Consider the following 23,112-nt stretch of genomic DNA (forward strand, 5'->3'; position numbering starts at 1 on the left):
CTAGATGGCGCAGTAGATAGAGTACCAGGCCTGAAGTCAGGAGGACCTGAGTTCAAATCCAACCTCGACACTTAATAGTTCCTAGCTGTGTGATCCTGGGCAAGTCACTTAATCCCAAATGCCTCAGCAAAAAACATTAAAAAATAGACAGATAGATAAATAAATTAATAGCATTCAGTATTGAAGATTAGGCCCTTAAAGATTCATTTAATCTAATTTCTTTAAGTTTACAAATAAGAAATTGCACCATTATTGGTAAATATGTTATACTCCAAGAACCTTACAGAGGCAACTAAATAACTTCAGCAAAATCACAGGATTCAAAATAAATCCACATAAAATCATCAAAATTCATTTTGATTCTTTAATTAGAATCTTCAATCCCTTTCTACTAAGAACTGAAAAGCTATTTCTACCATATTTTGTTATTTTTAAAAATATCCTAACATAAGGATATTAATTCTTTGCAAATTTGCAATTTATGTCACTGAAATAAGTTAAAATTTCTACTTAAGAAAAAAAAAAAGCCTCAATGAGATATGCTAATTAGCTGCTGATTAGCAACTGCTAATACTTACAGTGAAAAATACGAAAATCAATGTATGGATGAGAACCTCTTCTTTCTGATTCAAATCCTGCCCGACTCCTTACTCGTACATCTCCTAGATAGGGTCAAGAATAAAATACAAGCTTGGAAGACTGTAGAGATAAATACACAAATGAAAAGAAGTTGCTGTCAGCAATACTCCACAGCAGCCTCAAAATTAGTGATCTATACATCTCATCTACTACTTATGTTATCTATGGATCAAGTAACTAAACATTGATAGTACTCATTTCTAAGGACAGTCTATTGTGACTTTTCTATTATGAAAAAAAAAAACCCAGTTTATTATTTATCTTAAAGTATGATATCTTAAAGGAGATGAACACAAATGGATAACCTATTTCTATGCAATGAGCACAGAGAGTGCTTCTGAAATCTACAACAAAAATCCAAATCCACCTAAACAAATGCAAATTGTTAAATTTCAAAAAAACGTGGTTAGCAAAGAAAATTTCACTTCAATAAACCCAAGATTTAAGGACAATATATGAGTTGTGTTTTAATATTAAATAATTTATCTGCTACTTTGATAAATTAACTTGGTATTTTAGTGAGTTTGTATAAGACACAAAAAATGTTGAATACATATCATGTGTATCAGTTCTATTTTGAAGCATTTAATAATTTTAGCATTCTAGAGGTATTAAATTCCTTCATATGACTGATCTGAACAAGAAAGAAAATACAAATCAGCTTTAAAAATTTCTTGACTTTTAAATCTAACAGAAGTAAAATTTCACACATCACAAGGGAGAAAAAGTACTTTTTGTGATTCTACTTATTACTACAGTGAATATAATAAATAGGAATTTTTTTTTCTGTTTATCAGGAAGTATGTTTAAAGTAATGAAACTGATTTTGGTGAGTTGAAGTCAATTCTTTACTTCATAATAACCTCCTATAATAATTCCAAATACTGAGGTAAGCCCCTTAGAAATACAAATTAATTTTGTTATAGGTTAGTGAAAAATCAATTTACTTTTTAAAAAACATCATTCTTAAAGTAGTACGGATCTCAAACTTTTATGTCCTAGGTAATTGTTATGATTATATTTTCACAGAATTCTCACACATAACTATTAAATCAGGTTCCTTATCTTTAAAATGAAAGTACTAAATTAGAATAAGTCTAACTTCTCTTACATCTACAAGATTTATGAGTGTAATGAATGGCTCATTTTAGAATTAGAATGGATTAAAATTTACAAAAAGAAAGCCGTCAAAACTTAAATGAACATTTTCTAACTTAAGTAAACAAATTAAATATTTAATTTGTGTTTTACAATACACATAAACATCTTAAAAAGGACTTGATAATTATAGAAGGAAAGTTAGCATCTCATCAGGTTTGACTGGCACTTATACTTGAATGTTTAATATCTATAAATCAAGGATACATAATTTCATTAGTTCAAGTATTGCCTTCACCAAGACAAACTGCTCTAACTCAATAGTAACATCTTTCTTAAGTTTTATGACTTTTCCAACCCCCAAAAAGCAAACACCTGGTATGGGCTTGGTATAAAACTAAAGCACCAGAGTTTTGTCCACTTCCCAACATAACTTTGCAGCAAAAAAAACAAACAAACAAAAAGAAGTGATTACATATTAATAGATACTAGGCATTAATACGATTACCTAAAGTTTAGGAGGGGCAAATTTTAGCCAACCAACAATACAGACTACTAAAAGAATAAACTCCAACATTACTAGTCTAGAGTCTTTTTTTTTTTCTTGCCAGATAACTTTTTAAGGAAAAAATTTTTTAAAGGGTCAGATATCTGATAGTAAATATTTTCAATACTGAGTACTAAGAGAAAGTCTTAGCTGCAGGGAGAGAAGAGGGGGGACAAGGGAAAGAAAACAAGTTATAACACAAATTCTATTACTTAACCCAAACCTCGGGGGGGGGGGGAATCTTAAAAAAAAATAATAGTTCCCATAATAATAACAGTTCCCATTTACAGAATAACTTAAAATTTACAAAAACGATGCCTCATTTGAGGCCTGCAGTAACTCCACAGGTATGGGGCTATCATCAATATTTCATAGGTGAGGAGACTGAAACTTAGATTATTCTTTTAAATAGTTTTTATTTACCAGATATTGCATAGGTAATTTTACAACATCTAATCAGTCCTCTTTTATAGAGTCAAATAATAAATTTCATAGTTTTTCAATCAATAAGCATTTTAAAGGATAAAACACATTCAGAATACATTTGTTGATAAGAATATAAATTTGTAAGCACCTTATCATTCTAACATTTCTGATATATCAAAAATTGAGTCAGTTGAATTTTTTCTTTTCTTTTCTTTTGGCTTTTTGCAAGGCAATTAAGGTTAAATGACTGACTTGTTTAGGGTCACACAACTAGAAAGTGTTAAGTATCTGAGGCTGCATTTGAACTCAGGTCCTCTTGTCTCAAGGGCTGGTGGTCTATCCACTGTGCCAACTAGATGCCCCAATAATTGAATTTTTTCAACAAGGTTTGGTGTTTGTGTTGCTGTATAAAGGAGATGGCCCCCCAAATGGAGAATTTATACAAATATACAGGCAGATAAACCAATAGAGATCTACTTTTAGGATGTCCTCTGACTTATCTGCCTATGTGCTAGACCTTTTATTTAGACTTTTTCTAGTGATCTGGTATTTCAGCTTTTTTCTTGAATTACTTCTCACTCTCTGGGTTCTCCTCTTCCCTTTAACATGAACAACCCTTCATGTTGAAGATATCATCTGGTCCTAGACCCATGCCCTAAGTAACTTCTTGGGAAAGAATATTGGCCTCAAATATCTTATTAGGGGCTTGGTTCCTTCTGGCCTTTGGTTTTTAAAAACAATAGCAATTTTTCTGCCCTTCCCCAAAGTTTCACTTTGTCATTCCCACCCTTTGGTTTCAGTGACTGGGTATAAAGACTACCTCTGTTGCTTTCTGAAGAGTTAGAAAAATTCATTATCATTACTATGGGAGAATCCTTAGTTACAAGCTTCTGCCTCTCAGTCTCCTCTCCCATGAAGGAATCTGTTCTGCTGGTCAGAACACTAGAGTAGGTTGTGCCCATAATAGTGGAGGGAGATTCAGAGGTGGGAGTTTCCCGTCTTTTTATCTTATAGATTCAACTATAATTCCTCTATGTCTGTTGACCCTTTTCAATGAGGTTTAAAATTTGGTATAGCAAGTAAACTATTCAACCATCTTGTTGGTGATGTGAAAGCCTAAACCATTCCATCTTCCATATGATAGCCCTTCAAATGCCTGAAGGTAACCACTCACCAGCATCTTTCCTTTAAAACATGTTCTTTATATAGATATCCCTTTTTCTGTCACTACCAAGATTAGAATTCTATATTCAAAAATAGTGTCATTAGTTTTTACTCTTCTCTCAACTTTAATAATACATGTCAATTAATAAATTTTGTTGAATGTATTTCAGCTATTTTTCTCTAAACATTACTTTGGTTTTCTATTTCTAACCTGGCATACGGTTTTGTTGCAACCTATTTAATTTACTGAAATAGCCCTCTAATTCATCCTTAACAGCACTGAAAAGATTTATTGTTTATATATATATATATATATATATATATATATATATATATATATATATATATATATATATATATATTCCTTTTCTGCAGACTTTTATTTTGCTCGTCATTAAAACTCACGAATTTCTAAAAAGTAGTTATTTGTGTATGCATGAATGAACAAACTTTTTAAAAGCACTATTATTAGGCACTTTGTGTAAAGTTCTAAGTAATGGTGATATGAAAAGTAGGAAGGATAGGCAAAGAAACATACAAAAAGTAAGACAGTCCCTGCTCTCATGGAGCTCACATTCTAATGGCAGAAACAACACATATAGGAAGTTACAGCTGTAAACTGGAGCAAAACAGATGGCAAAGTATTTAGTAATAACATTAATTCTTTACTGTCATTTAGATTAATAAAATCATTAATTTCTAATGTTGAGCCATTTGACTGTGCCAACTGTGATAGCAAAAACTATTTTTCGGCAGCTTTGCAGAAGCAAGTGAGAGGCTCTATCTCCACTAGGGTTGCTTCCTAGGATAATGGCTCTGAGGTTTACACTGAAAGCAAGGCTAGTGGTCTAGGTCTTGCTGTTTCCTAGATTCTAAAGCTCAGGGTATTGGGCTATCTCTATTAGGGATCAAGGAAGCTAGTAGTCAAGGTAGTTTTAATTGCCTGACACTTGCTATCTCCTGTCTCTCCTTCAGGGTATTTTGCTACTTTAGCTAGGCTGGTAAACCTTCTAAAAATGTGGGGTAGCTAGGTGATGCAGTGGATGGAGCACCAACCCTAAATTCAGGAGGACCCGAGTTCAAATGTGGTCTTAGACACTTAACACTTCCTAGCTGTGTGTCCCTGGGCAAGTCACTTAACCCCAGTCTCAGGAAAAAATAAAATAAAATAAATTAAAAAAAAAAAAAACCCTACTAAAAATGTTGGCAAGTGTGGCTAGCTTCTTCTGGATAGGAATTCCTGCCTTGGATAAGGGCTTTGAGCAGCCTAATTTCCATCTTTCAAATGGACTGAAAGCTACATGAAATTCAGTAAACAACTATAGATCCTGTATCCAAAGATAAGGATGATTCACAATATTAGGCTTCGAGAAAGTATAGCCTTAATATCTACTTCCTATAACTCACCTGGTCACTATTTCAAAATTTTATCTATAAATATAGCAACAAGTTTTTGATAGACACTGAAAATTAGGTCACATATATGAGATGAAATATATAGCTATGAAAAGCAATTTAATGTCAATGACTTTATCATTATTGTGTATATTTTTGTTATGCCTTACAATTTAACTTATGAAATCATCTTAATTCATCCTTGTACATGAATTTTTGTTTCAAGGTAATTTTATAGAATTCTGGAACAATAAACAAAAGACAGTTAAGCATAAATATTAATATATTAAGGACAGCCTCCCAAGATTTGTCAAGTCTGAATATCACCACTCACTTCTGATGATTCATGCAGGAAGCAATGTAGTGAAGTAGGTACACAAAAAGCAGTGGATCTCAAGTCAGAAGACCTAAACTCAAATGCAAGTTCTGCCACTTATTATCTATGTGACTATGAACAAATCACTTTTTGGGGCACATGCAAAAAATGCATAAATTAGAATGACTTTTAAAAACCCCTTTACATTCCTAAATCTATGATCCTATGATACTACCAAAAGGGCCTTAGAAAGCATCTTGAGAAATTACAAAGTCCTGAGTAGGAAACTAAAGACTGGTAGTATTTTTATCACTATCAGTACTTGAAGATAAGATCTTCATTTAGAGAGAGGAGAAAAAATATAAGTGACAGCTAATTAGGTAGATGCTGTCAAATGATTACACTTGGATTTCTGGACCAGAGTTTGGTCCTGATCAGCCACAATCAGACACACTACAACTTGACTCTAATATAGTGATGTTATTTTGGTTCTCTTCAACAACAAATAACCACCACCACCATAGGTCATTATTATAGTATCTTGGAGGGCCAAGAAGATATTTTAATTAGTCTAGAGACTTAAGCCTAATCAAAAGGATTTTAAACTGAACATAAGGCAGAGGGGGGTAAAACTACCTAAGGAGATTTGCTGGGCAATCTACCAGAAAAAACAGTTAATATGATATAGGTAAGATTGCTATGGAAAGGAACATTAATACATAAGAGACAATACTTAAGAGTTAACAATAAAATTCATGACCTCAGATTTTCATTCATAAACACACAAAAGAATGAATAAAAGATAAGAGAACTTTAAAAGGCCAATTCAATCTAATTTGATATCAGTGAGTCTTAAGATCAGACTAATGAGTAGCTACACTAATGGAATATCTACAGAAAGACATGCCTTATTGAAAAGATTCCCATTAAAAATGGATGGTGGCAAAACAGAATTATACATCAAGAGGATCCTTTCATTGAAGACATCTGGGAAGCTCAGATAGAAAAATTAGCTGGGAAAGGCTGAGCAAGTAACTACTCTAAATACCTGCTGTCATTCACTTCACTGCCTCTCATTTCAACCCCCACCCTCCCTATCTTTTCTCACAAAACAGGATATAAGGAAGCTTAATGAAAGAATGGGATTCTGGGTAAAAAATCAGAACCAAACATGGGGCAAGTCACAAAAAAAAAAATTTAAGTAAGTTTGGGTATAGTAAGAGAAAGAGAAATAGAAAGTAAAAAGGAAATGTTGACAAGGAAGAGGTGGAAAGGAGGGCACTTAAGCTGAAGTTTATGAGAGCATAAGGATTCTCAAGACCATAAATTAATAGTACATTCCAGGGATTGCAGATAAATTGCTAAGGTACATGGATGGTAAGGGCATATTGTACTTGGAAAACGTATCAGTCTGGTTTGGCTTCCTATCTGTGTACCTGTTCTTTTCGTTCATTACAATTTAAAGTCCTTGAGGTAAGATCCTAAACTCTAATTACTGGTTTCTTTCTTCTTGTTTATAAAAATTTCTGTCTTCCTCATTCTTCAAAAACCCTAGGAAGATCATATATTCCTGGTAGATCCTTAATTTTTCCCTTCTTTCATGATTAAACTTATTGAAAAAGCTATTTATAGTAGTTGCATTCACTTCCTTTCTTCCAAACTCTCTACAATCTGGCTTTTGACCTCCTCACTCAATGACAACTTCTCTGTCCAAAATTAAATGATCTCTTATTACCCAACCCTCATTCTTGATTTCTGTGGAAGACTTGTCCTTATTGATCCTCTCCTGGATATTTTCTCTTCTCACTGTTACCATTCTCACCTTGCTTTCCTATCATCTGTTTGAGCATTAATTCTGAGTTATACTATGGTTTGTTTCTGGGACTTTTTTATAATCTTCCTTTACAGTATCTCACCTGTTGATCTCAGCAGCTTTCATAGGTTCAATTATCAGCTCTCTGCAGGTGATTTCCAGTCAATCCAAGTTTCTCTCATGAACTCCCAACTGTCTTTTCTTTTAAACACATTAAACTGGATGTCCCAAACTCAACATGTCTAAAGGAGAACTCATTATCAATATCCCCAAACCATTCCTCCTTCCAAACATCCACGCTACTCTCAAAGGCACCAGTGTTTTTCAAGTCTCTGAATTTTTTAGGTTATATCACCTAGGTTATAATCTTCATTATAGTACCCAACTCATATTCATCCCATATATCCAAAACTGTTGTCATTTCTACCCTCCTTTCTCATATGTCCCCTTGTCTTTACCCCTACACCAATTCTATGGTATAGTCTCTCAACACCTCATGTCTAAGATACCATAACTTTCTTGTTTGTTGTCCCACCTCCAATCTCTTCCTAGTTTAATGTATCCTCCACTCAGTTGCCAAAGTTATTTTCCTAAAATACAGGTCTGCACATTTCACCCAACAAGCTCCAGTTGCTACCAATAATCTACAACATATATAAATGTTTTCTATGGCATTTAAAATCTTCACTACCTGTCCTTGATTTTTTTGGCATTTATATACACTTTATTCTTCAGCAAGCATTCCACAATCCAACTATACTGGCCTACATATTTCTCATACACTATGCTCCATATTTCTAAAGTTTTTCTTCTTTATCTGGGGTTCCCCACCTGCCCTTCAAAATTCAGCTCAAATCTAACATTTTATAAGCTGCCTTTCTTGTTATTCATCCCATTTCCATGTTAGTGCCTTGTTTCTGAAATACTGATACATAAATGTCATTTTGTGATATATATGCATATGCAAGTATATATACATGTCTGTTTCTATGTGCATGCATGTATATGTGTGTATTTAAATGCTGTCCACCATTAAAATCTATAAACTCTTTGAGGGCAGGAACTGTTATTATTGTCTTTGTATCTTTAGCACTTAAGATAATGTGCACTTAATAAACACATGTTCATTGACTACAAAATCAACATGAAATCTACTCAAATATATGTATTTTGTTCTTTGTTCCATTGTATCTAAAGGTGTTGATTGAGAGTAAGTTAAACAACTTACAGAAAACCCAAGGGAAAAGGTTATTTTCCAAAAATAAAAGTTTTCCCATTTCAGTGATTAAATAATGTTTTTATAGTAAAAGTATTGGTGTTCACTGTATTAAAAAGTAGATCAATCCCTAACACTTTGATTCCTAGCATCAACACAGTTTTGTTTAACCACAACAAATTTTAAGCTTCTTGAGGATAGGTAATCTTTTTTGCCTTTTTAAGTATCTTCAGCACTTATTAGTGTGATGCCTAGCATTTAATAGGTGTTTAATAAACATTTACAATTTGGTTCACTGACTTTATTTGCTTATTCACAAACAGTTGCTCTGAGGTTTGGTGACTTCTAACATCTACAATACACAAAACTGAGCTACAGTACTACTAACTATACAGAGAAAATTTTTCTTTCAAAGGCAAAATTTGCACATAACCAAGATTTTATAATGCACATTTTACTCTGTACTTTTTGAGAATCAATCCAGAAAGAATAATAATAGTATGTTTATAAAAGCATTTACCCATTTTCCTAAGGGGGGAAAATATTCAACCATTATAGTATTTATTCAATTTTAGATTTTCTTCAAAATATAAAATCAATTTTAAGAACTTTCTTCCCATTTAAATTTTTATGAGAAGAGTTTTGTTATTCTAGGCTCTATACTTTTATGAATGCTTTTTGTGAACACTTCCTCCTCCAACTTATAGTGTAGTAGCACAGAGTTTGGTACAGTGATAACAGTAGCCCCTCAAAAATGTAAGCTGCAAAATGTAAATATAAAATGCAATCCTGTTAAGAGTCAGCTGTGTGAAGTTAAGCATATCACTTAATTTTGTTGAACTTCAATTTCTTCATCTGAAAAATAGGGATAGGAATATGCTATTCCTACTGAGAATGGTGGTTGTAAAGAATGCATAGAATAAACTGTAAAATGCTCAATAATGAAGAGGGACTTTTATCATTATGTTCTTCAAGAATCCTCTCAACAGTCTTTACAACTTTACTCTAGACTGGTCACTGAGTGCACTTATCACTTATTCTTTCTGTACCCCTAACTACAGAGGCCTTGCTGGGGCTCATTTCACATAGAGAAGCAAAACAGCTTCAAAAATGTATTTTCTGTATACAAAAGTAAATTCTATAAAATTAACCTTCTTTGCCTCAGTTTCCTTTTCTATAAAATGAGCTGGAGAAAGGAATGTCAAAGCACTCCATTATCTAGACCAAGAAACCTTAAAAAGAGTCATAAAGATTCAAACACAGAAAAGAACTGAACAACAAATTTTAATCATTCATTTAAAGGTTATTTTCTTCCTATTAGAATGTATACCTAATGATATCTACACAATGACTATATGACCAATTTAAAACTTAGTGTGTGTGGTCTGACAAAGAAAATTCCTCTTGTAAAATTTTGCTAAAAATAGACTTCCTTTTCTCCCAGTTTGAACTGTTCTGGAATGGCCATATATAATAAATATAAATATCACTAAAGTACCTTACATATATAAGATTCAATTACCTTAAATGATTATTAATACCAATTAATAATATTATTATATCTATTAATATATATTAATAATACAATTATTAATACTGATACCAATTAATACCAAATCTGCACCAAAAGTGCAGATTTTAGAAGTATTGATAGAAAAAGGAATTAAGACATAAAGCTTTAAGATCAAAACAACATTCCTTTTTTACTTCTATATTTCTCCCCATTTTTGAATATTGTTTACTCCCGGTTTTGAGGAGGAATGGCCCACGTTCACCACAATTACAGTAGTATTATTTCTACATCCTTTCACAATCAGTATTAAAATACCCAGGGGAGAATTAAAAAAGGAGCTCTATAAGAACAATATCAACAATATTGTAATAAAGTAATAAAACATTCAAATCTCCCGAAATTCACACTCAATTTTCCTAAACTGATTATGTCTACATGTTAGAGAAACATTCTTTTTTGGTTAAGATAATTTTAATATCAAAATAGACTACATTCTCTTTATTTTATTGAGTTTCCAGTTGAGACTCAAATCTCAATTACATAGTTTCTATAATCATATAATATAATTTAATGTATACTAATAAAATTTTAGATCAAAATAATTTTTTTTTTTATGTAGAGGATCATTGTTTTGTTTTTTTTTAAATGCCATTCATTCACATTCAAGTAAGTGTAATCTCCGTGTGACTAATAGAAAACCAAGCAGAGAATACTATTGGTGTTCATGCATAAAATGTATATTAACTGATGTGCCAGTTTTTGTATACGGATCATTAAAAAATGTTTCAAACATATTTAAGGACATATAAGCAAATCATTATTTCTCTTCTAGACAAAGTTAAACCAAAATTGATATATGAAAAGTCCCAAGACTAGCCTATCTGCATTTCAGCAGCTTAGAATTCTATTATACTACACTATGACTAGGACTAGAATAGAACCAGGACTACTATTACTACAACATATGTATACAATACTTAAAAGGTTTACAAAATGTTTCACACTATTATCTCATTTGAATCTCACAATAACCTTGTGAGGTAGGTACTATTATTACTTTTATTTTTTGGATTAGGAAACTATTAAAGGTTAAATGTTTTATTCAGAATTATATAGATGGTAAACAGTAGAAGCAGGATATGAATTAAGTTTTTCTGGACTTGAAGTCCAGCATTTTATTTACTATGCCACCTACAATGTTTTTTATTTTTCTCAAATGCAACTTCAAATCATATCTTAGATAATTAAAAAGAAAAAAAATCTTACCTAGCATACGAATATACAATGCAGTTTGATCAGAACTGTCATAGGAAATTGCTCCCCGCCTCTGAAAAACAATAAAAACATTCTTAATACATGTTAATACACACATCAGAATTTAGCATGTATAATGAAACAAAGGAATGTACTATTATTATTTAGGAAATTTATAAGAATATAGTATATCCAGGCCAGTATGTCTCTGTATCTTGATAGGAACAGAATGGAGAATTATTTACTTGAGAAACAATAATGTAGTCTATTTTCATATTTTCAACTCTAAAATACCTATTAAAATTTCTTTATGTATATATATATATATATATATATATATATATATACACACACACACACACACACACACACACACACACACACACACACACACACACACACACACACATATATAAAAGGCATTATACAAGTTCTGATTTTAAAATAGAAAAGGAGGAAGAGTAGGAGGAAAGAAGGAAAAAAAAAGATGTAAAGGGAGAGAGAAATGGGACGATGTAATAATCTCTGTACATTTAAGAAGTTTTTAATAATCTAGTAAGAGGGAAAATATGTATAATAAACTAATCATCAATGGGATCAAATTTTAATAGCATTATAATTAAGGGAAAATATAAAAATGCACAAAATAGCTTCATTTTCAATGAGTTTATTATAATCTCTAGACAAGCACATGAAAAGTTAAAAAAAAAAAGTTAACAATATAAAGCAAAATATGGTTAAATGAAGTGTCCAGGGACTAACATGAAGTATTTACTATGCCACCTACAATATTTTTATATTTTTCTCAAATGCAACTTCAATTAATATCTTAGATATGATTTGGCAAAGGCTATCAGCAAAGATCCCACTGAGAAACTGTATTTGTCTTCCATTCTAGACCACTATAGCATCAAGAAAGTAATGACATCACTTGAAAGTAAATTGAATTTAATGAGGGAGTTCTGTGCAACCAGTCTCACTTTCTCTTCCAAAGCCATGTGGGCCCAGTGGCAAGATATAAATCAGGACTACTGAAGATGGCTCTGCCCTCTAAGAAGTAGGTTTTAGAGAAATAGCAGATGATCTGGCTAAATTGGAATACAAATTCTTCTATTTATTCATTTAACCTTGAGCATGTTTAAATCTTAATTTCTTCATCTACGATAGTAATTCTTACACCATTTACTTCATAGGGCTATTGTAGGAACAAAATTCTAAACCTCAAAAAGGGCACAGTAAATAAACAACTTCAAAATGAGTGAAGTAGTTTAAACTTTTAATACATTTCAAATAAGTTCAAATTGATATAGAAAGGAAAACAAGCTTTTAAACTCTATCCTACTCCTCCCTTTAGAGTTCTGGTTGACCATAGCTCTCCCAGTTTATAGTTTTCTTTATCCATCCCTTACATGTTGTTCCTAAATATGTTCCCTTTTCCTGATCATACAACCATGTTCAAAGATGACAATTAATCCCACCCTTAGGAGTGTCGATTAATACCTATGAACTTCATTAAGCATGCGTAGTTGCTAAAAACCTGTGTTCTGTTCTTGACTTTAGCTGGGTTTAGCCAGCTTTAGACCTGGGTACCTTTATCAGAAACTGTGTGGTTTGATTCAATTTCTCGAATCACAAAGTGATTGGCTGTAGATATCTTAACAGGATGTTTCATCCCTCCTCTTTCTCTGCAATGTTTAGGGAAATCTATCAACATTTCTTACATGAGGAAAGTGCTTTATAAACTTTAAAAGACTATGAAAACTTCTGTATTTATAAAACAAACAAGAAAGGATGAACAACATTTAGGAAAACAGTTTACATATAATAGAAAAGAAAGAGAAATATGCAAGATATTTGGAAACACACAAAACAGCCTAAATTGAAAGATCATGTTTAAGTTAGGCTTTTGGTAAGATTGTGGAGGAACTTAAAATGTTGAGAATAAAGATTAACCAATATAGACAACAAGTTAAGTTTGTTGGGTTATTTTTAGTATGGGAATAATATATTTCTTTTAACTTCTTTTCAAACTTTAAATCTTATAAAATAAATAATTGGGACAACAGCTAGACAAATTTAATTGTCCTTTTAAAAAATAAAAGTATAATTTTATTGCTCAATCCATAAAAAGAAGACAATTATCAAGTCTTTCAGAAAAATCTGTTTTAACCATTTAGATAGAATAAAGTACACCATGTCCACTGAAGTAAAAGTAAATGGATAACTTATTTAATTCTCCACAGGGAAGTCAAACCAATCCATCATGGGCCTTCTTCAAATAATCCTAAAAAAAGAGCACATGGGCTATGCAATCACTTATTTCTTGCTCTGGACATTAGTAAATTCAGTGTCTGACATAATAATAGTTGCTTATTACTTGCACTGATTACATAAAAGCATCTTTTATCACCTGAACTCCTTTGAAAATTTTAGATCTCAAATACCAAATTAAAAATTCTGAAAATTAAAGGAAAGATTAATAAAACTGAAAAGAAAAATAATGAACTAATATATAAAACTAAGGGTCTGTTTTATGAGAAAAAACACAAATTGGAAAATTTGATTTTTTAAAAAAAGTAAGTAGAAAACCAATTACCAGTATCAAAAATGAAAAGGATGAATTCACCACTGATAAAGTAAAACAATAATTACCAGCTATATTATCCAACTGTGTGTCAATAAATCTGACAATCTTAATTAAATAGATGAATATTTATAAACACAAAATAATACTTTGACCCCATTTCAGAACAAACTATCAGTGAGCTCCCAAGAAAAAATGAGCCAGATGGATTTAAAAGTGAATTCTACCAAACATTTAAAGAACAATTAATTCTAATACTACACAAACTATTTGGAAAAATAGATGGAGTTCTACCAAAATCTTTTTAATGATACAAATACGGAGCTATCTAAACCAGTTAACACTTCCTAACTGTGTGACCCTGACCAAGTCAGTTACAGTTACTCAGGGAAAAAAAAATTATACCAGGAATGCAAGACTGGTTCTCTATTAGGAAAACTATCAACATGACTGACTATATCAATGGCAAAACAAATAGAAATCATGATTATCTCAACAGATGCAGAAAAAGCTTTTGACAAAATGTAGCACCCATTCCTACTAAAAACACAAAAATGGCATAGCAATAGTTAGAGTTTTCTTTCAAATGATAAGTAATATCTATCTAAAACCATCAGCAAGCATTATAAATAATGGGAATAAGCTAGAATCTTACCCGTTAAGATTGGGATAAAGCAAGAATGTCCATTATCACTTCTATTGTTCAGTATAGTACTAGAAGGGAGTCACATTTATAAGAATACAAGTCATTACCCAAGTAAAAAATGGTCAAAGGATGAGAGCAGACAAATTTCAGATGAAAAAAATAAAGCTATCTATAGTTATATGAAAAATGCTTTAAATTACTATTGATTAAAGCAATACAAGTTAAAATATCTGAGGTATCACTTCGCACCTATCAGATTGGTTAATATGACAGAAAAGAAAAATGATAAATGTTGAAGATGTGTTAAATTGAGAACACTAATGCATTGTTGTGAACTGATCCAGCCATTCTGGAGGGTGATTTTGAACTGTGCCCATAGGGAAATCAAATTTTGCATACCTTTAGTTCAGCAATACCACTACTAGGTCTATATTCCAAAGAGATATTTTTAAAAAGGGAAAAGGACCTACAAATACAAAAATATTTATAGCAGTTTTTTTTCATAGTGGCAAATAACTGGAAATTGAGGGGATACCCATCAAATGGGAAATGGCTGAACAAATTGTGGTATTTAAATATGATGGATACTATTGTGCTATAAGAAATGATGAGTGGATGGATTTCAGAAAAACCTGGATAGACTTACAAGGACTGATACTTAGAGAAATGAGCAGAATCAGGAGAACATTATATACAGTTAGTAACAACACTGTGTCATGAGCAATTTTAATAAACTTAGCTCTCTTCAGCAATAAATGGTCCTAAGACAACTTCAAAAGACTCATGATGGAAAATGCTATCCACATCCAGAGAAAGAACTATGGAGTCTGAATGCAGATTAAAGCATCCTATTTTCTCTCTCTCTTTTTCCCTTTCTTGTGGTTTTCTCCTTTCGTTCTGATTCTTCTTCCATAACATGACTAATATGGAAATACATTTAATATGATTATACATGTAAGACCAAAACAGATAACTTACCACCTTGGGGAAGGGAGAAGGGAAGAAGAAAAAAAATTTGGAACTCAAAATCTTATGAAAGTGAATGTTGAAAATTAGCTTTACATGTAATTGGAAAAAATAAAATACTATTAATTGGAAAGGGGGAAAAAGGAAAATTATAGATCTACAAACTTCTAGAACTTGATCCAATCAGTAAAAAATTTTTTCAATGGCTCCCTATTATTTCTAGTATCAACCAAGAAGTTCTAGGATTTTTTTTTCCCCTGAGACTGGGGTTAAGTGACTTGCCCAGGGTCACACAACTAGGAAGTGTTAAGTGTCTGAGACCAGATTTGAACTCGGGTCCTCCTGAATTCAAGGCTGGTGCTTTATCCACTGCTCCACCTAGCTGCACCAGTTCTAGGATATTTAAAGCTCTTCATAAACTGACACCTTTCTATTCTAATATCCTTATACTTACGTCTCCTCTACACACTTCAGGCTAAAAGTACATCCTTGTCTGCTTACTATTCTTTGAACACCTGTTCTAAATTTTCCCCTCCTTCCCTTCATCCCCTTCCTGGCAGGGGATGTTAAATCCAATATATGTTAATACAATATATGCATACATATTTATTCTGTTATCTTGCTGCACAAGAAAAATCAGGTTAAGAAGGAAGGAAAAGAAAAATTGAGAAAAAAAACAAAATGCAAGCAAATAACAGAGAGTGAGAATGCTATGTTGTGTTCCACACACACTATTCCCACAGTCTTCTCTCTGGGTGTAGGTGGTTCTCTTCTTCACTGAACAACCAGAATTTGTTTGAATCATCTCATTGTTGAGGAGAGCCACAAGCATCAGAATTGATTATCATATAATCTTCTTGTTGCTGTGTATAATGATCACCTGGTTCTGCTCATTTCACTTAACATTAGTTCATGTAGGTCTTTCTAAGCCTCTCTGAAATCATCCTGCTGGTTATTTCTTTTTTTTTTTTTTTGCTTCATTGATATCCTCATTTATATTTTTTGTTTAAATTTTTGAATCTTCATTTTTTTCTAGTTACACCTAAAACTTTTTTTTCATAATATTATCCCTTGTATTCATTTTTCCAAATTATCCCTCCCCTCCCTCCACTCCCTCCCCCGATGACAGGTAATCCCATATATTTTACATGTGTTACAATATTACCTAGATACAATATATGTGTGTAGATACCATTTTCTTGTTGCACATTAAGTATTAGATTCCGAAGGTATAAGTAACCTGGGTAGATAAACAGTAGTGCTAACAATTTACATTCACTTCCCAATGTTCCTTCTCTGGGTGTAGTTGTTTCTGTCCATCATTGATCAGCTGGAAGTGAGTTGGATCTTCTTTATGCTGAAGATATCCACTTCCATCAGAATACCTCTTCATACAGTATTGAAGTGTATAGAGATCTTCTGGTTCTGTTCATTTCACTCAGCATCAGTTGATGTAAGTCTCTCCAAGCCTCTCTGTCTTCCTCCTGCTGGTCATTTCTTACAAAGCAATAATATTCCATAACCTTCATATACCATAATTTACCCAACCATTCTCCAATTGATGGACATCCATTCATCTTCCAGTTTCTAGCTACAACAAAAAGAGCTGCCACAAACATTCTGGCACATACAGGTCCCTTTCCGCTCTTTAGTATTTCCTTGGGATATAATCCCAATAGCAGCAATGCTGGGTCAAAGGGTATGCACAGCCCGATAACTTTTTGGGCATCTGCTGGTTATTTCTTAAAGAACAATAATATTCCATAACATTCATATACTATAATTTATTCAGCCATTCTCTAACTTACAGACATCCTCTCAGTTTCCAGTTTCTTGCCACTACAAAGAGGGCTGCCACAAACATTTTTATACATGTGGGTCTCTTTCCCTCCTTTAAGATCTCTTTGGGATGTAATCCCAGTAGAAACACTGTTGGATCAAAGGGTACGCACAATTTGATAATTTTTTGACCGTAGTTCCAAATTGCTCTCCAGAATAGTTGGATTTTCACATTTCCACCAACAACGTATCAGTGTCCCATTTTTCCCACATCCCCTCTAACATTTGTTATCTTTTCTTGACATTTTAGCCAATCTGGCATCTATATAGTGGTATCTCAATTTGCATGTCTCTGATTAATAGTGATTTAGAGCACCTTTTCATATGACATCAAATAGTTTCAATTTTTTTTTAGGCTGGGGTTAAGTGACTTGCCCAGGGTCACACAACTAAGAAGTGTTAAGTGTCTGAGATCAAATTTGAACTCAGGTCCTCCTGACTTCAAGGCTGGCGCTCTATCCAGTGTACCACCTAGCTGCCCCTAGTTTCAATTTCTTCATCTGAAAATTGTCTGTTCATATCCTTTGACCTAGAATTGAGGCCTTTATCAAATCCTTTAACTATAAAAATGTTTTCTCAGTTTATGGCTTCCCTTCTAATCTTGTCTGCATTAGTTTTGCTTGTACAAAACATTTTTAACTTAATATAATCAAAATTATTTCTTTTGTGATCAATAATAATCTCTAGTTCTTTTGGTCACAAAATTCCTTCCTCCTCCACAAATCTGAGAGGTAAACTATCCATTTTTTTCTACTTTGTTTATAATATCATTCTTTATGTCTAGATTATGAACCCATTACGACTTGATCGTGTTATACAGTGTTAGGTGTGGATCTAGGCTTACTTTCTGCCATAGTTTCCAATTTTCCCAGCAATTTCTGTCAAATAGTGAATTCGTATCCCAAAACCTGGGGTCTATGGGCTTGTTAAACACTAGATTGCTATAGCTATTGATTATTTTATTCTGTGAAAAATTCTGTGAACCTAACCTATTCCATGATCAACTAGTCTATTTCTTAGCCAGTACCAAATGGTTTTGATGACCGCTGCTTTATAGTATAGTTTTAGATAGGCAGATAGTTGGTGTAGGGGACAGAGCACTAGCCCTGAAGTCAGTAGTACTTGAGTTCAAATCTGGCCTCAGACACCTTGGCAGATAGATTTCCAAATATTTTATCCAATCAACAGTTATTTTAAATGGAATTTCTCTATCTCTTGCTATTGGATTTTGTTAGTGATATGTAAAATTGCTGATGATTTATGTGGATTTATTTTGTATCCTGCAACAATGCTAAAGTTGTGGATTATTTCTAATAGTTTTTTAGTTGATTCTCTAGGGTTCTCTAAATATACCATCATATCATCTGCAAAGAGTGATAATTTGGTTTCCTCATTACCTACTCTAATTCCTTTAATCTCTTTTTCTCCTTTTATTGCCAAAGCTAGCATTTCTAACACAATATTGAATGGTAATGGTGATAGTGGGCAACCTTGTTTCACCCCTGATCTTATTGGGAATGGTTCCATTTTATCCCCATTACATATGATGCTTTCTGATGGTTTTAAATACATGCTACTGACTGTTTTAGGGAAAGGTCCATTTATTCCTATATTCTCTAGTGTTTTTATTAGGAATGGATATTGGATTTTATCAAATGCTTTTTCTGCATCTATTCAGATAATCATATGGCTTTTATTAATTTGGTTATTGATATAGTCAATTATGCTAATAGTTTTCCTACTATTGAACCAGCCCTGTATTCCTGGTATAAATCCTATTTGGTCGTGGCATATTATCCTGGGGATGATTTTCTGTAATATCTTTGTTAATATTTTGTTTAATATTTTTGCATCATTTTTGTTTTTTCTTCTTAGGTTATTTTTATCTTCCTTCTAAATCTGATCTTTCTTGTACAGCCAGATAGCTGTATAAATATGTATACATATATTGTATTTAACATATACTTTAACATATTTAACATGCATGGGACTACCTGGCATCTAGGGGAGGAAGTGGAGGGAAGGAGGGGAAAAGTTGAAACAGAAGTTTTTGCAAGAGTCAATGTTGAAAAATTATTCATGCATGTGTTTTGTGTATAAAAAGGCATAATAAAAATATTTTTGCATCAATATTCATTAGCGAGATTGGTCTATAATTTTCTTTCTCCTTTTTCGTCTTACCTGGTTTAGGTTATCAGTACCATGTCTGTGTCATAAAAGGAATTTGGTAGGAGTCCTTCATTCCCTATTCAAATAGTTTATATAGTCCTGGAGTTAATTGTACTTTAAATGATTGGTAGAATTCACATATAAATCCATCTGGTCCTGGAGGTTTTTTTTTTTAGTTGATTAATAGCTTATTCTATTTCTTTTTCTAAAATGGGACTATTTAAGTAATTTATTTCCTCTTCTGTTAATCTGGGCAATCAATATTTTTGTATATTTTTCCATTTCACTTAGGTTGTCAAATTTATTGGCAAAAAGTTGGGCAAAGTAACTCCTAATAATTGCTCTAATTTCCTCTTCATTAGTGGATAGTTCTCCCTTCTCATTTTTGAGACTAACAATTTGAGTTTCCTTTTTCTAATCAAATTAACTAAAGATTATCTACTTTGTTGTTCATAAAACCAATTCTTGATTTTATTAATTCAAGTTTTTGGTTTCAATTTTATTGATATCTTTATTTTTAGAATTTCAAGTTTGGTATTTGATTGGGGGGTTTTAATTTGGTCTTTTTCTGGTTTTTTTTTTTTTTTTTAGTTGCAAGCCCAATTCACTGCTCTATCTCTATTTTAGGCAAATAAGCATCTAGAGAGATAAAATTTCCCCTTATTACTGCTTTGGCTGCATCACACAAATTTTGGTATGATGTCTCATTCTTGTCATTCTCTTGGATTAAATTATTGTGTCTATGATTTGCTGTTTTACCCATTCATTCTTTAGGATGAGATTATTTAGTTTCCAATTAATTTTTGTCTATTTTCCCCTGGCCTTTTATTGTTAATTTTTATTGCATCCTGATCTGAAAAAATACATTTACTATTTCTGCCTTTCTGCATTTGATTTTGAAATCTTTATGTCCTAATATATGGTCAATTTTTGTACAGGTTCCATGAGTGTACTCCTTTCTGTCTCCAATCAATTTTCTCCAAAGATCTATCATATCTAGCTTTTCTAGTATTTTATTTACCTCTTTAACTTCTTATTTATTTTGTGATTTGATTTATCTAGTTCTGAGAGAGCAAGGTTGAGATCTCCTACTATTATAGTTTTGCTGTCTATTTCTTCTTGCAACTCTCTTAACTTCTCCTTTAGGAATTTAGATGCTACACCATTTGGTGCATATATGTTTAATATTGATGTTGCTTTATTAATGTACCCTTTAGCAAGATAAAGTTTCCTTCCTTATATCTTTTAATTAGATCAAATTTTGCTTGATCTCAAATCAGGATGGCTACCCCTGCTTTTTTTTTTTTTTTTTTTTTTTTTTTTTACTTCACCTGAAGCATAACAGATTCTGTTCCAGGCTTTTACCTTTACTCTGTATTTCTCACTCTGCTTTAAATGTATTTCTTATAAATAACATATTGTAGGATTCTGGCTTTTAATCCAGTCTGTTATCTGCTTAGGTTTTATGGGAAAATTCACCCCATTCACATTTACATTCAAATTTACTAATTCTGTATTTCCTGCAATCTTATTAACCCCAAATTATACTTTTCTCTTTCCTTTTCCCCTTTCCCTTCCCCCCAGTATTTTACTTATGAGCACCACTTGCCTCAAGCAGTCCTCCCTCTTTAGAGACTCTCCTTCTTTCTTATAACTTTCCCCCACTATTTCTGTTTTCCCTTTTATTTAGCCTATCCCTTTTTCTTTTTGCTTTTCCCCTTCCATTTTTCTATAAGATGAGAGAAGTTTCTTGGTGAAACCAAATAGATCTAATATTCTTTTTTCTGAGCCAAATCTGATGAAAATAAGTTTCACACAATATTCGTCACCCTCCCTTCTTTCCCTCGATTATAACAGGTTTTCTTTGCCTCTTCCTGAGATGTAATTTCTCTCATTTTACCTCCACTTTCCCCCCCTTTTTTTTTCTGTTACAGTCCCCTTTCCACTCCCAGTTTCTTTATAAAAAGTAACAGTAAAAAACAGTAAAAATTAAAAAATAACAGTGAAATCAGATTATACATGTATTCTCTATATATACCCATAGCAGAAATAGTTCTCAAAAGTTTTTTTTTTCTTTTTACCTTTTTATGATTCTCTTGAGCTCTATATTTGGGGGTCAAATTTTTTGTTTAGCTCTAGTCTTTTCATCAAAAACAAATGGAATTAACCAGTTTCATCTTCTTCCCTGAAAATGCTCAGTTTAGCAGGGTCATTTATTCTTGCTGCACTCCAAGTTCCTTTACCTTTCAGAATATCAGATACAGGCCTTTTGATCCTTTAAAGTGGAAGCTGCTAGGTCCTGAGTAATCCTTATTGTGGCTCCTCAGTATTTGAATTGTTTATTTCTGGCTGCTTGTAATATTTTTTTCCTTGGTCCAATAGTTCTTAAATTTAGCCAAGATATTCGTTGCGGTTGTAATTTTGGGGTCTCTTTCAGGAGGTGTTTGATGAATTCTTTCATAAGTCATTTTACCTTCTGTTTCTATATCAGGGCAGTTCTCTTTGATGATTTCCTGAAAGATAGTGTCTAGGCTCTTTTTTCATTATGTATTTTAGGGAGGCCAATAATCCTTAGATTATTTCTTCTAGCTCTATTTTCCAGGTCGATTGTTTTCCCAATTAGATATTTTACATTTTTTTCTATTTTTTTTTCAGGTTTTGTTTTGTTTTGTTTTGTTTTGCTTGACTGATTCTTGTTGTCTCATTGAGTCATTCATTTCTATTTGTTCAATTCTGAATTTAGTGAGTTATTTTCTTTATTTACTTTTTAAGTTTCTTTTTATATTTGTCCAATTGAATTTTTAAATGAGTTGTTTTGAACTATCGAATTTTTTTCCATTTAATAAATTCTGTTTTTTAAGTAGTTATTTTCCTTTTCTGTTTCATACATTCTCTTTTTCTGGGAGTTGTTTTCTTTTTTCATTTCATCAAATCTATCTTTTAATGAGTTTTATGCCTTTTCCAAACTCTCTTGCAAAGCTTTCATTTCCTTTCCCCATTTTTCTTCTAGCTCTGTCTTAAGATACTTTTTAATTTCTTCTAGGAGAAAAAAAAATTTCTTCTAAGAGAGCCTTGTGTGATGGGGACCAGGTTATATAGCACCTTTTGGGGCTTCATTTGGAGATATTCTGCTTTTAGTCTTCTCAGGGTTTGATATCTGTTCTTTTCGTTCACCATAGAAGCTGTCTATAGTGAGAGTTCTCTTTATTTTTTTTATTCTTTTTTTTAATGTTAAGGTCTGCTTTTAGAGCAGGGGAGGTTTTCCAAGCTTCCTCTAGAAGGTCAGAAATGGCCTTGGCTGTGCTGGATCAATTGACTCATTCCTGGTGCTGGGTAGATGTGGCCAGGTCCCATGATATTCTGGCATTTCTGGGTTCACTATTAACTTTGTATTTGTGTTGGATGTTTTCAAACCTCTCTACTGATCTACTGGCTTACAACCAGGCCAGAGTAGCCAATATTGCTGCTACAGATTCCTCTCCATAGATTCTCCTCATGTTGAGTCTACATTGCCCTGGGACTCTGTA

At 32.5% G+C, this 23,112-nt stretch overlaps 1 protein-coding gene across 5 annotated transcripts in view; it reads right to left on the reverse strand.

The window, feature by feature from the left end:
• The window catches only part of PDE7A (phosphodiesterase 7A), a 123,544-nt gene that overhangs the window by 42,837 nt on the left and 57,595 nt on the right, over positions 1-23,112 (reverse strand). For 3 of the 5 annotated variants that reach the window (XM_074278789.1, XM_074278790.1, XM_074278792.1), the window contains exons 2-3: positions 11,394-11,454; positions 579-662 (exon numbers count right to left, since the gene is read on the reverse strand). In XM_074278789.1, coding sequence (XP_074134890.1) covers positions 579-662; positions 11,394-11,454 — 145 coding nt within the window. The remainder of the gene's footprint in view (positions 1-578; positions 663-11,393; positions 11,455-23,112) is intronic. The other 2 variants (XM_074278791.1, XM_074278793.1) reach the window with 1 other exon arrangement.

The sequence above is a fragment of the Sminthopsis crassicaudata genome, chromosome 1, assembly GCF_048593235.1.
Source record: "Sminthopsis crassicaudata isolate SCR6 chromosome 1, ASM4859323v1, whole genome shotgun sequence".
Lineage (NCBI taxonomy): Eukaryota > Metazoa > Chordata > Mammalia > Dasyuromorphia > Dasyuridae > Sminthopsis > Sminthopsis crassicaudata.